Source organism: Pogoniulus pusillus, chromosome 20 (genome assembly GCF_015220805.1).
Source record: "Pogoniulus pusillus isolate bPogPus1 chromosome 20, bPogPus1.pri, whole genome shotgun sequence".
Lineage (NCBI taxonomy): Eukaryota > Metazoa > Chordata > Aves > Piciformes > Lybiidae > Pogoniulus > Pogoniulus pusillus.
In genome coordinates, this window is record NC_087283.1 from 22,749,135 (window position 1) to 22,763,380 (window position 14,246).

General features: G+C 61.0%; 1 protein-coding gene across 2 annotated transcripts in view; it reads right to left on the reverse strand.

Annotated features, from left to right (window-relative positions):
- Positions 1-14,246, reverse strand: part of CPNE2 (copine 2) — an 80,025-nt gene that overhangs the window by 37,003 nt on the left and 28,776 nt on the right. For both annotated transcript variants that reach the window (XM_064160619.1, XM_064160620.1), the window contains exons 4-6: positions 9,443-9,517; positions 3,184-3,255; positions 1,191-1,274 (exon numbers count right to left, since the gene is read on the reverse strand). In XM_064160619.1, the coding sequence (XP_064016689.1) occupies positions 1,191-1,274; positions 3,184-3,255; positions 9,443-9,517 (231 nt within the window). The remainder of the gene's footprint in view (positions 1-1,190; positions 1,275-3,183; positions 3,256-9,442; positions 9,518-14,246) is intronic.

Genomic DNA, 14,246 nt, shown 5'->3' on the forward strand with positions numbered 1-14,246 from the left:
CCAGGAGCCCCTCTGAGACACAAACACAGCCCAGGGAGGCACAGCCCACACTGAGGCAGCAGCCAAGCAAGGGCCCAGCCTGATCCCACGGGAAAAGGAACCTTGGGAGCAGCCAGAGAGGGCAGCAAGGAGGCAGCAGCAGAGCTGAGCACAGCCCAGAGCAGCTGCACAGGGCACAGGGCTGTGGGCACCATGAGGGTGTGCAGGAAAGGAAACCCTCATGGCTGGCACCAAGCTGTGTGCTGCTGGCAGCTGGAGGGAAGGATGCAGCCAGAGGGGCCTGGGCAGGCTGCAGAGCTGAGCCCAAGCCAAGCTCAGGGAGCTCAGCAAGGCCAAGGGCAAGGTCCTGCAGCTGGGGCAGGGCAGTGCCCAGCACAGAGCCAGGCTGGCTGAGCAGCTGGGGCAGGGCAGTGCCCAGCACAGAGCCAGGCTGGGGAGCAGCTGGGGCAGGGCAGTGCCCAGCACAGAGCCAGGCTGGCTGAGCAGTGGCTGCAGAGCAGCCTGCAGCAGAAGGCCTTGGGGGGGTCAGGGGGTGCCCAAGTGCCCAGCAGGCAGCACTGGTGGCTGCAGCCCAGAGCCAGCTGTGTGCTGGCTGCAGCCAGAGCAGGCAGAGCAGCAGCACAGGGAGGGGATTCTGCCCCTCCAATCTGCTCTGCTCAGCCCTCCCCTGCAGCACTGCCTCCAGCTCTGGGAACCCAGCACAGGAAGGGCCTGGAGCTGCTGGGCAGGGGCCAGAGGAGGCCACCGAGAGGCTGAGAGGCTGCTGGAGAAGCTCTGCTGTGGGCACAGGCTGGCAGAGTTGGGGCTGTGCAGCCTGGGGAGGAGAAGGCTGCAGGGAGAGCTGAGAGCAGCCTTGCAGTGCCTGAAGGGGCTGCAGGGGAGCTGGGAGGGACTTTGGGCAAGGGCTGGCAGTGCCAGGAGGAGGGAGAATGGCTTGGAGCTGGGAGAGGGAGAGTGGAGAGGAGGGAGGAATTGTGGGCACACCTCTGCCTCTCTGCCTGGCACACAGAGCAGCAGCAGTGCAGGGAAGATCCCAAGTCCTTGCTGGCCTCAGGAAATCTTCACCTGCTGGGGTCCAGCAGCCTCAGCTGGCCTGGGAAGGTGTTGCTATGCCTGGAGCCCACCCTGCTGCCCAGGGGTGGATGGGGCAATGCCAGGGGCAAGAGCTGTGCCCCAGCAGCTGCACTCACCTCTGTCCTGTGCACCAGCATCCACTTCCCATCGTCCCCTGGCTTGTGGAATTCCAGGAAGGGATCTGACTTCCCAAAGAGGTCCTGGGGAGGGAAGGGCAGGCCAGGTCACAGGGGTTCTGCAAGCTGTGCCAGCTGGGGCACCTCCCCTGCCCGCCTGAGCCCACCCTGCGGGCACCTCCTGCCACACAGAACCCTTAGGGCAGGGAACATCTGCCAGGCCCTGGGGCCCAACTGCCCAGCTCATGCTGCCAGCAGCAAGGCACAGCCCCCAGCACCACACCTGCCCCTGGAGCCCTTCAGGGCAGCCTCTCCCAAGGCTCCACAACCCCTGGGGGGCAGAAATTGTCCCTAAAGCCCAACCTGAGCCTGCCCTGGGGCACCCTGAGCCACTTGCTGCTAGCACCCAGCCCTGCCCTGGCACAGCTTCAGCCTGGGGCCCCTTCTGCTGCTGCTGCCTGCCTGGCACCAGAGCCCAACCCCACCTGGCTACAGCCTCCCTGCAGGCAGCTGCAGGCAGCAATCAGCTCTGCCCTGAGCCTCCTCTGCTGCAGCCTGCACCCCCCCAGCTCCCTCAGCCTCTCCTCACAGGGCTCTGCTCCAGGCCCCTCCCCAGCCTTGCTGCCCTTCTCTCAGCACCTTCCAGCACCTCAGCAGCTCTCTGCAATTCAGGAGCCCACAGCTGGACACAGCACTCCAGGGCTGGCCTGAGCAGGGCTGGGCACAGGGGCACAAGAACCTCCCTTCTCCTGCTGCCCACACTGCTCCTGAGCCAGCCCAGGATGCCACTGGCTCTGCTGCCCACCTGGAGCTCTCAGCTGCAGCCCCCTCAGGAGATGGCTCCAAGTGGCAGGACTGGGGGAGCTCAGCCATGCTCAGCCATGGAACCATGGAATCATCTCTGCTGGACAAGACCTTTATGGTCCAGTCTGGGCTGAAGAGTCAGGCCTGGGAGCCCTGCCAGGTGAGGAAGGGCTGCAGAGCTGAGCTGGCTCAGCCTGCAGAGGAGAGGGCTCAGGGCAGACCTCCCCAGCATGGGGCAGTGCCAGCAGGGTGGAGGCTCCCTGGGTAGCAGCAGTGCCAGGGGGTGCTGGGGACATGTTCCTGCTGGGGAGGTTCCCAGTGGGCTGCAGAAGGAAATGTTCCCCCTGAGCACAGCCAGAGCCTGGGAGCAGCTGCCAGGGGCAGCAGTGGAGTGCCCTGCACTGGGCACTGGGCAGGGAGCTGAGCCAGCTCACTGCAGCTGCACCACCAGCTGGCAAGCTTGGCCCAGGTGGTGCCTGGGCTCCCTTCCAGCCTGGCACTCTGGGATCCTGCAAGCCCAACCCTTACCCAGCACTGCCCTGGGCACCACCAACCCATGGCCCTCAGCAGCACAGCTCCAGGACTCAGAAACCCCTCCAGGGATGGGCACTGCAGCACTGCCCTGGGCAGCCTGGGCTGGGTCTTGACAACCCTCAAGGGGCAGAAATTGTTCCTCAGGACCATCCCCAACCTCCCCTGGTTCATCTCGAGGCCACTTCCTCTTGTCCTGCCACTTGTTCCTTGGGAGCAGAGCCCAACTCCACCTGGCTCCAGCCTGCTTGCTGGGCAGTTGCAAGCTGAGGCACAGAGGTGGCACTGCCAAGGCTTGCACCCCTCCAGTGCCACCTTACTGCCTTCTCCACTGGCACAACTCTCTGGCCCTGGGGACAGGCTCTGGAGCAGGTCCTGCTGTGCCAGGCCAAGGAGAGGATGGTTTGAACTGACAGAGGGAGACTGAGAGTGGAGAGAAGGGAGAAGTGTTTGGCACCAAGGGTGGGCCCAGAGGTGGGAGCTGCCCCACGGCTGGCACCATGGGGGCAGTCGTGGCTGTGAGCAGCCTGCCCTGGCTGCAGCTCCTGGAAGGGACTTTCAAGGTCCCTCCCCAGCACAAGCACTCTGTGGTTGGATGATGCCAGGGCTGTGAGGGGCAGAAGCTGAGCCCTGCCCCCTCAGCCCCCAGCCCACTCACCTTCTTGTCCAGCCTCCTGCCAGCCATGCTCAGGGTGATCACTCTGTTGTCTGACAGCTCCTGGGCAGCTACCTGCAAGAGAAGGGGAGGCTGCACTGGTGGCCAGCACTGACAGCAGGAGGTCAGCCAGGCAGAGGAGAGCCACAGGACCCTGCAGTGCCCTCCTGCCAGCTCAGGCACCAGAGGAGCTCTGCACACTCTGCACTGTCACAATCATTTTACCACTGCAGGTCAGAGTGGGACCAAATTCTGCTCCTCAGCTTCTGCCTGGAACTGAGAAGGGTGGAGAAAAGGCCCAAACGTGCTCTAGATGGGCACTGCCATCCAGCCCTGTGCTTGGCAGTGCCACACCAGCTGCACACCCAGAACAGCAGATGGCCTTTTAGCAGGCCTCCAGCTATGGCCCTGTGCTGCAGCTGGGAGCCCTGTGCCAGCCACTGACCCCCACAGCCTGGGGCTGAGTGCCCAGGAGAGGTTCCTCTGCAGGGCTGGCAGTCAGCAGCCTCCCAAAGGGACAATGAGGTGCCAGGACACCCCGGGCAGCTTCTCCTCCCCATGGCACCACAGCTAAAACAAAGCTTCTGGGAACGAGCTCCTGCCCTGTCTGTCACCTCAGGGCTTCTCAGCACCAGGACCTGGAGAAGCCTCCAAGGACTGAGGCAAGGGGAAGCAGGAGCCACACAAAGCCTTTGCCAGCAGGATGTGCCACCTCATCTTCCACAGCCCACACTGGGCACAGCAGAAGTTGGCTGCCTACTGCCTCAGGGGAGAGGCTGCTGGCACCAAGGACTTGAGCCATGGCTCTGCACCACCAGAGGAGGAGGAGATGGCCTCAAGGAGGGAAATGGTCACCTGAGGAGATGGATACAGGGATGGAAATGGTCACCTGAAGAGATGGATACAGAGATGGGAATGGTCACCTGAGGAGATGCCCCAAGGATGGAAATGATCACCTGAAGAGATGGTCCCAGGGATGGAGAAGATCACCCAAGGAGATGCCCCAGGGATAGAGAAGATCAGCTGAGGAGATGCCCCAGGGATGGAGAAGATCAGCTGAGATGTGCCCAGAGATGGAGGAGATCACCCAAGAAGATGCCCCAGGGATGGAGAAGATCACCCAAGGAGATGCCCCAGGGATGGAGAAGATCACCCAAGGAGATGTGCCCAGGGATGGAGAAGATCACCCAAGAAGATGCCCCAGGGATGGAGAAGATCACCCAAGGAGATGTGCCCAGGGATGGAGAAGATCACCCAAGGAGATGGCCCAGGGATGGAGAAGATCACCCAAGGAGATGTGCCCAGGGATGGAGAAGATCACCCAAGGAGATGTGCCCAGGGATGGAGAAGATCACCCAAGGAGATGCCCCAGGGATGGAGAAGATCACCCAAGGAGATGCCCCAGGGATGGAGAAGATCACCCAAGGAGATGCCCCAGGGATGGAGAAGATCACCCAAGGAGATGGCCCAGGGATGGAGAAGATCACCCAAGGAGATGTGCCCAGGGATGGAGAAGATCACCCAAGGAGATGCCCCAGGGATGGAGAAGATCACCCAAGGAGATGTGCCCAGGGATGGAGAAGATCACCCAAGGAGATGCCCCAGGGATGGAGAAGATCACCCAAGGAGATGCCCCAGGGATGGAGAAGATCACCCAAGGAGATGTGCCCAGGGCTGCCAAGTGCAGCTTTGGTGCCGCCGAGGAGCAGGCAGGAGCAGAGCCCAGCAGGCTGCAGCTGAAGGGCCCTGCCTGGCACCTACGGCAGCAGGGCTGCAGCTGGCAGCCAGCAGTGCCAGGCTGTGCCTGGAAGCAGCTCTGCTGAGCCTCTGGATGAGCAGGCAGAGGGAAGGCCTCCAGCCACACTCCATTTGTTCCCTTCCCTTCCCTGCTGCATTCCCAGCCCTGTGGATGCTCTCCTCCAGGCTGTGTCCTGCCCAAGCATCTGCTCCCCAGCTCTCCCCTCCTGCTCCTCCTGGCACCCCTGGCTGCAGGAGCTGGGAGCAGGCCGTGGGCACCCTGCATGGTGGTGCTGCCAGGCTGGCCCCCAGGAGGGTGTCCCCCACTGCAGAGCAGCAGTGTCACTGCAGCAAGGCCCTCAGAAGGGCTGGGCAGCAAAGGAGGGATGCCCTGAGAAGGAGCACCCCTGGCAGCTGGCACCAGTGCTGTGCCCCAGGGAGCAGTGCTGGGCACAGGCCTGGGCAGTCTCTTCAGTGATGCTCTGGAGCAGGGCACTGAGTCCAGCAGCAGTGAGGCTGCAGATGGCAGCAAGCCAGGAGCAGCTGTGGAGCTGTTGGAGGGCAGCAGAGCCCTGCAGAGGGCCCTGGGCAGGCTGCATGGGTGGGCAGAGGCCAAGGGGATGAGAGTGAAGAAGGCCAAGGGCAGGTTGTGCACTTTGGCCACAGCAGCCCCAAGCAGCAGTGCAGGCTGGGGCCAGAGGGGCTGAGAGCAGGCAGGCAGAGAGGGCCCTGGGGGTGCTGTGAGAGAGCAGCTGCAGAGGAGGCAGCAGTGTGCCCAGGTGGGCAGCAGAGCCAGTGGCATCCTGGGCTGGCTCAGGAGCAGTGTGGGCAGCAGGAGAAGGGAGGTTCTTGTGCCCCTGTGCCCAGCCCTGCTCAGGCCAGCCCTGGAGTGCTGTGTCCAGCTGTGGGCTCCTGAATTGCAGAGAGCTGCTGAGGTGCTGGAAGGTGCTGAGAGAAGGGCAGCAAGGCTGGGGAGGGGCCTGGAGCACAGCCCTGTGAGGAGAGGCTGAGGGAGCTGGGGGGGTGCAGGCTGCAGCAGAGGAGGCTCAGGGCAGAGCTGATTGCTGCCTGCAGCTGCCTGCAGGGAGGCTGTAGCCAGGTGGGGTTGGGCTCTGCTGCCAGGCAGGCAGCAACAGAACAAGGGGCCCCAGGCTGAAGCTGTGCCAGGGCAGGTGTGGGCTGGCTGTGAGGAGGAAGCTCCTGGCACAGAGAGTGATTGGCACTGGCATGGGCTGCCCAGGGAGGTGGTGGAGTGGCCGTGCCTGGAGGCGATGGAGAGGAGGCTGCATGAGGCACTTGGTGCCAGGGCTTGGTGAGTTAGAAGGGGTTGCTGATAGGTTGGGCTCAATGAGCTCAAAGCTCTTCTCCAACCTGCCTCATTCTGTGCTTCTGTGATCAGGAGATGAAGAGGAGGAGGAGGAGATGCAGCTCCTGAATCAGCCTGGGCAGGAGGGAGCAGCTCCTGACCCAGCTGCCAGCCCCACCCTGGCAGACACCACTCTTGGGTCCACAGAGCACCCACCCAGCTCATGCCAAGGCAGCTTTCCCCTGTGCCACACAGGCCTGAGGCCAGGTGGTGCCTGCCACACAGCCAAGGTTTGGCTTTGCTCTCCCCCCTGTCCTCACTGCCCACTCGTGGTCACCAGAGCCAGCCTGAGGCTGAGGAGCTGGAGGGGAGCAGGCTGGAGTCTGCCCCTGGCTGATGCCCACCACAGCAGCCAGAGCAGAGCAGGCTGGAATCTGCCCCTGGCTGATGCCCACCACAGCAGCCAGAGCAGAGCAGGCTGGAGTCTGCCCCTGGCTGTTGCCCACCACAGCAGCCAGAGCAGAGTAGGCAGGAATCTGCCCCTGGCTGATGCCCACCACAGCAGCCAGGGCAGAGCAGGCTGGAATCTGCCCTGGCTGATGCCCACCACAGCAGCCAGAGCAGAGTAGGCAGGAATCTGCCCCTGGCTGATGCCCACCACAGCAGCCAGAGCAGAGCAGGCAGGAATCTGCCCCTGGCTGATGCCCACCACAGCAGCCAGAGCAGAGCAGGCTGGAGTCTGCCCCTGGCTGATGCCCACCACAGCAACCAGAGCAGAGCAGGCTGGAATCTGCCCTGGCTGGAGCTGTCCCTGCTGCCTGCAGAGGGCTGCCCAAGATGCCCCTGGAGGGTCCCTCCCTGCCTGGTTCTGTGGCTCTGTCACCCCCCAGCCTCTGGAGCCCCTCCCGTGAGCCAGCAGAGCTGCCAGGAGGGGATCTGCACCCAAATGTTGCTTTTCACCTCCAAAGCAGGAGCTGCAGGCTGGGGAGGGCTCTGCCCGGAGGGGTCTGCAGCAGCAGCAGCTGTTGCCATGGGAGGCGTTGCTAGGGCACAGCTCTGTGCCTGCAAACACAGGCACCCATGGCTGGCACAGCACAGCACAGCCCTGCCCTGCCTGCTGCCCAGGGAGGGCTGAGCGGGCACTGGTGCCAGGCAGCCTGCAGCAGAGATTGGCTTTGTGCTCCTCACAGAGCCCCAGAACACATCCAGCTGGGGGAGGCCTCCGAGCTCAGCCCCCCCAACCCTCCCCCCACTGCAGTGCCAACCCCAAGCCGAGACCCCAGGCCCCACAGGCTCTGCAGCACCCCCAGGGATGGGCACTGCAGCCCTGCCCTGGGCAGCCTGTGCCAAGCTCTGAGAGCCCTTCCAGGCAGGAAGATCTCCTGAGCTCCAGCCTGGCCCTCCCCTGGGGCAGCTTGGAGCCATCTCTGCCTCTGCCCCTTGCCCCCTCCTCACTGCAGCCTCCCTGCAGGCAGCTGCAGGGCGCAAGGAGGTCTCCCTCCGGCTCCTCTGCTGCAGCCTGACCCCCCCAGCTCCCTCAGCCCCTCCTCACCGCCAGCTGCTCCAGGCCCTTCTCCAGCCTCTGCCCTGCACAGGCTGCAGCCCCTCAGTGTCCTTCCTGCAGCCAGGGCCCAGAGCTGAACGCAGCTCTCCAGCTGTGGCCTGCCCGGTGCTGGGCACAGGGGGATGGGCACCTGCTGCCCACCCTGCTCCTGAGCCCAGCCAGGATGCCACTGGCCTGCTTGCCCACCTGGGCTCAGTGCCTGCCAACCAGCACCCCCAGCTCCCTCTGCGGGCTGCAGCTTCCTAACCAGACATGCCAGGGCTGGAGCTCCCCACAGGGCTGCTGTGCCCCAGGGGCAGGACCTGGCATTGGCCTCGCTGAGCCTCACCCACTGAGCCTTGGCCCAGGGCTCTCACCTGCCCAGGCCTCACTGCCAAGCCTGCCTGCCCTCCAGCAGCTGCACACAGCCACCCAGCTTGGTGCCAGCTGCAGACTGGCAGAGGGAGCCTCAATGCCCTCACCCAGACCCTTGATGAGGACACCGAAGAGGGCAGGCCCCGGAGCTGAGCCCTGGGGGCATCCCTGGGGGCTGGGTGCCAGCAGCACTGAGCTCCCTTCCCCAGCACCCTCAGTGCCCTGCCCAGCAGCCAGCTCTCAGTCCAGTGCAGGCTGCACTGGGCCAAGCCTGGTGCCAGGAGCTGCAGCAGGAGAATGCTGTCACCTTGTGCCCTCTGCACCCTCCTGCCTGTGCCCTGCTCACTGCTTACCCCAGCCCCCAGCCCACCCCCCGCGAGGGTGGGAGGCTGCAGCCAGCTGGGGAAGCCAAACAGCTCTGGGCACATCCTGCCCTCCTGCTGCAGCTCAGTGCCTGCCAACCAGCACCCCCAGCTCCCTCTGCGGGCTGCAGCTCCCTAACCACACATGCCAGGGCTGGAGCTCCCCACGGGGCTGCTGTGCCCCAGGGGCAGGACCTGGCATTGGCCTCGCTGAGCCTCACCCCCTTCAGGGAGCTGCAGAGAGCAATGAGGTCTCCAGGCTGAGGCTTTCTCACCTGAGAGCCCACAGCTGAAGCTCCAGCACTTGGGTACCAGGCAGGACGGTGCCAGCCTTGAAGGCTTCTCCAAACAGGCCAAAGGCAGGAGGAAAGGGAGAAGCAAAGGGCAAACGAAGCTGCTGAGCTCAGTGCCAGCTGCAGGACCTCAGCTGCAGGACCCAGCTGCAGGATGCCAGCTGCAGGATGCCAGCTGCAGGACCCCAGCTGCAGGACTCAGCTGCAGGACCCCAGCTGCAGGATGCCAGCTGCAGGACGCCAGCAGCAGGACGCCAGCTGCAGGACACCAGCTGCAGGATGCCAGCTGCAGGACCCCAGCTGCAGGACCCCAGCTGCAGGACCCCAGCTGCAGGACCCCAGCTGCAGGATGCCAACTGCAGGATGCCAGCTGCAGGACCCCAGCAGCAGGATGCCAGCTGCAGGACGCCAGCTGCAGGACACCAGCTGCAGGATGCCAGCTGCAGGACGCCAGCTGCAGGATGCCAGCTGCAGGACGCCAGCTGCAAGGACCCAGCTGCAGGACGCCAGCTGCAGAATGCCAGCTGCAGGACGCCAGCTGCAGGATGCCAGCTGCAGGATGTCAGCTGCAGGACGCCAGCTGCGGCCCCACGCCCCGCCCGGCGCCGAGCCCCTGCCCACCCCGCGGGGGCAGGAGGTGCCATACCGTGATGGTGCCCTTGCCAGCTGGCTTCCCGTTGCCCAGCAGCAGGCTCCTGGTGATCTTCTTGTTGGAGACGATCTGCGGCAGGCAGAGAGAAGCCATCAGCGCCGCAGGGAGGCAGCGCAGGCACTGCTCCCCCAGGGCGCCCAGCTGGAGCACAGCGCAGCCAGTGCCAACCCCCCCTGGCATGGGCAAGGGCATCTCTCACAGCACGCAAGGCCTCATCCAGCCTGGCACTGAGCACCTCCAGGGAGGTGGTGGAGCACAGAAGCTCAGAATGGGATCAAAGATCACAGCAAAGATCCCATTCTGTGCTTCTGTGCTCCACCACCTTCCTGGGCAGCCTGTGCCAGGCTCTGCCCACCCTCACTGCCCACAATTCCTCCCTCCTCTCCACTCTCCCTCTCCTCTCTCCCAGCTCAGAGCCATTCTCCCTCCTCCTGGCACTGCCAGCCCTTGCCCAAAGTCTCTCCCCAGCTCTCCTGCAGCCCATACCCTGCTCTGCCCAGGATGCCACCCAAAGCCCAGACCCTGCTCTGCCCACATATCTGCTGTGTGCCAAGCAACTGAAATAAATGTGCCAAGCAGCTGATGCAAGTGTGCCAAGCATCCATTGTAAGTGTGCCAAGCAGCTGATGCAAGTGTGCCAAGCAGCTGTGTGCCAAGCATCTGTCAGAAGTGTGCCAAGCAGCTGCTATACGTGTGCCAAGCAGCTGAAGTGTGCCAAGCAGCTGTTGTAAGTGTGCCAAGCAGCTGTTGTAAGTGTGCCAAGCAGCTGTTGAACGTGTGCCAAGCAGCTGACGTGTGCCAAGCAGCTGATGAGTGCCAAGCAGCTGTTGTACATGTGCCAAGCAGCTGATGTGTGCCAAGCAGCTGATGCAAGTGTGCCAAGCAGCTGCTATAAGTGTGCCAAGCAGCTGTAAGTGTGCCTAGCAGCTGATGTGTGCCAAGCAGCTGCTATAAGTGTGCCAAGCAGCTGCTATAAGTGTGCCAAGCAGCTGATGTGTGCCAAGCAGCTGTTGTAAGTGTGCCTAGCAGCTGATGTGTGCCAAGCAGCTGATGCAAGTGTGCCAAGCAGCTGATGTGTGCCAAGCAGCTGACACAAGTGTGCCAAGCAGCTGATGTGTGCCAATCAGCTGACACAATTGTGCCAAGCAGCTGATGTGTGCCAAGCAGCTGACACAAGTGTGCCAAGCAGCTGATGTGTGCCAAGCAGCTGTTGTAAGTGTGCCTAGCAGCTGATGTGTGCCAAGCAGCTGACACAAGTGTGCCAAGCAGCTGATGTGTGCCAAGCAGCTGATGCAAGTGTGCCAAGCAGCTGATGTGTGCCAAGCAGCTGTTGTAAGTGTGCCTAGCAGCTGATGTGTGCCAAGCAGCTGATGCAAGTGTGCCAAGCAGCTGATGTGTGCCAAGCAGCTGACACAAGTGTGCCAAGCAGCTGATGTGTGCCAAGCAGCTGACACAAGTGTGCCAAGCAGCTGATGTGTGCCAAGCAGCTGCTATAAGTGTGCCAAGCAGTTGATGTGTGCCAAGCAGCTGCTATAAGTGTGCCAAGCAGCTGATGTGTGCCAAGCAGCTGATGTGTGCCAAGCAGCTGACACAAGTGTGCCAAGCAGCTGATGTGTGCCAATCAGCTGACACAATTGTGCCAAGCAGCTGTTGTAAGTGTGCCAAGCAGCTGATGCAAGTGTGCCAAGCAGCTGATGTGTGCCAAGCAGCTGTTGTAAGTGTGCCTAGCAGCTGATGTGTGCCAATCAGCTGACACAATTGTGCCAAGCAGCTGTTGTAAGTGTGCCAAGCAGCTGATGCAAGTGTGCCAAGCAGCTGATGTGTGCCAATCAGCTGACACAATTGTGCCAAGCAGCTGTTGTAAGTGTGCCAAGCAGCTGACGTGTGCCAAGCAGCTGACAGAAGTGTGCCAAGCAGCTGATGTGTGCCAAGCAGCTGACACAAGTGTGCCAAGCAGCTGATGTGTGCCAAGCAGCTGCTGTAAGTGTGCCAAGCAGCTGATGTGTGCCAAGCAGCTGATGCAAGTGTGCCAAGCAGCTGCTATAAGTGTGCCAAGCAGCTGTAAGTGTGCAAAGCAGCTGATGTGTGCCAAGCAGCTGCTATAAGTGTGCCAAGCAGCTGCTATAAGTGTGCCAAGCAGCTGATGTGTGCCAAGCAGCTGATGTGTGCCAAGCAGCTGTTGTAAGTGTGCCTAGCAGCTGATGTGTGCCAAGCAGCTGCTATAAGTTTGCCAAGCAGCTGATGTGTGCCAAGCAGCTGACACAAGTGTGCCAAGCAGCTGATGTGTGCCAAGCAGCTGTTGTAAGTGTGCCAAGCAGCTGATGTGTGCCAAGCAGCTGACACAAGTGTGCCAAGCAGCTGATGTGTGCCAAGCAGCTGATGCAAGTGTGCCAAGCAGCTGATGCAAGTGTGCCAAGCAGCTGATGTGTGCCAAGTAGCTGATGCAAGTGTGCCAAGCAGCTGACAGAAGTGTGCTAAGCAGCTAATGCAAGTGTGCCAAGCAGCTGATGTGTGCCAAGCAGCTGTTGTAAGTGTGCCTAGCAGCTGATGTGTGCCAAGCAGCTGATGTGTGCCAAGCAGCTGATGCAAGTGTGCCAAGCAGCTGATGTGTGCCAAGCAGCTGATGCAAGTGTGCCAAGCAGCTGATGTGTGCCAAGCAGCTGCTATAAGTTTGCCAAGCAGCTGATGTGTGCCAAGCAGCTGACACAAGTGTGCCAAGCAGCTGATGTGTGCCAAGCAGCTGTTGTAAGTGTGCCAAGCAGCTGATGTGTGCCAAGCAGCTGACACAAGTGTGCCAAGCAGCTGATGTGTGCCAAGCAGCTGATGCAAGTGTGCCAAGCAGCTGATGCAAGTGTGCCAAGCAGCTGATGTGTGCCAAGTAGCTGATGCAAGTGTGCCAAGCAGCTGACAGAAGTGTGCTAAGCAGCTAATGCAAGTGTGCCAAGCAGCTGATGTGTGCCAAGCAGCTGTTGTAAGTGTGCCTAGCAGCTGATGTGTGCCAAGCAGCTGATGTGTGCCAAGCAGCTGATGCAAGTGTGCCAAGCAGCTGATGTGTGCCAAGCAGCTGATGCAAGTGTGCCAAGCAGCTGATGTGTGCCAAGCAGCTGTTGTGAGTGTGCCTAGCAGCTGATGTGTGCCAAGCAGCTGATGTGTGCCAAGCAGCTGATGCAAGTGTGCCTAGCAGCTGATGTGTGCCAAGCAGCTGATGCAAGTGTGCCTAGCAGCTGATGTGTGCCAAGCAGCTGATGCAAGTGTGCCAAGCAGCTGATGTGTGCCAAGCAGCTGATGTGTGCCAATCAGCTGACACAATTGTTCCAAGCAGCTGATGTGTGCCAAGCAGCTGACACAAGTGTGCCAAGCAGCTGATGTGTGCCAAGCAGCTGACACAAGTGTGCCAAGCAGCTGATGTGTGCCAAGCAGCTGCTATAAGTGTGCCAAGCAGCTGATGCAAGTGTGCCAAGCAGCTGATGCAAGTGTGCCAAGCAGCTGCTGTGTGCCAAGCAGCTGATGCAAGTGTGCCAAGCAGCTGATGTGTGCCAAGCAGCTGCTATAAGTGTGCCAAGCAGCTGATGTGTGCCAAGCAGCTGTTGTAAGTGTGCCTAGCAGCTGATATGTGCCAAGCAGCTGATGCAAGTGTGCCAAGCAGCTGATGTGTGCCAAGCAGCTGATGCAAGTGTGCCAAGCAGCTGCTGTGTGCCAAGCAGCTGATGCAAGTGTGCCAAGCAGCTGTGTGTGCCAATCAGCTGTCAGAAGTGTGCCAAGCAGCTGCTATACGTGTGCCAAGCAGCTGTTGTAAGTGTGCCAAGCAGCTGTCAGAAGTGTGCCAAGCAGCTGTCAGAAGTGTGCCAAGCAGCTCTTGAACGTGTGCCAAGCAGCTGACGTGTGCCAAGCAGCTGATGTGTGCCAAGCAGCTGTTGTAAATGTGCCAAGCAGCTGATGTGTGCCAAGCAGCTGATGCAAGTGTGCCAAGCAGCTGCTATAAGTGTGCCAAGCAGCTGTAAGTGTGCAAAGCAGCTGATGTGTGCCAAGCAGCTGTTGTAAGTGTGCCTAGCAGCTGATGTGTGCCAATCAGCTGATGCAAGTGTGCCAAGCAGCTGATGTATGCCAAGCAGCTGACACAAGTGTGCCAAGCAGCTGATGTGTGCCAAGCAGCTGACACAAGTGTGCCAAGCAGCTGATGTGTGCCAAGCAGCTGACGCAATTGTGCCAAGCAGCTGATGTGTGCCAAGCAGCTGATGCAAGTGTGCCAAGCAGCTGATGTGTGCCAAGCAGCTGTTGTAAGTGTGCCAAGCAGCTGATGTGTGCCAAGCAGCTGATGTGTGCCAAGCAGCTGATGCAAGTGTGCCAAGCAGCTGATGTGTGCCAAGTAGCTGATGCAAGTGTGCCAAGCAGCTGATGTGTGCCAAGCAGCTGATGCAAGTGTGCCAAGCAGCTGAAACAAGTGTGCTAAGCAGCTGATGTGTGCCAAGCAGCTGTTGTAAGTGTGCCTAGCAGCTGATGTGTGCCAAGCAGCTGATGCAAGTGTGCCAAGCAGCTGATATGTGCCAAGCAGCTGATATGTGCCAAGCAGCTGATGTGTGCCAAGCAGCTGACACAAGTGTTCCAAGCAGCTGATATGTGCCAAGCAGCTGATGCAAGTGTGCTAAGCAGCTGATGTGTGCCAAGCAGCTGACACAAGAGTGCCAAGCAGCTGATGCAAGTGTGCCAAGCAGCTGATGTGTGCCAAGCAGCTGACACAAGAGTGCCAAGCAGCTGATGCAAGTGTGCCAAGCAGCTGATGTGGGTCATGCAGCTGCTA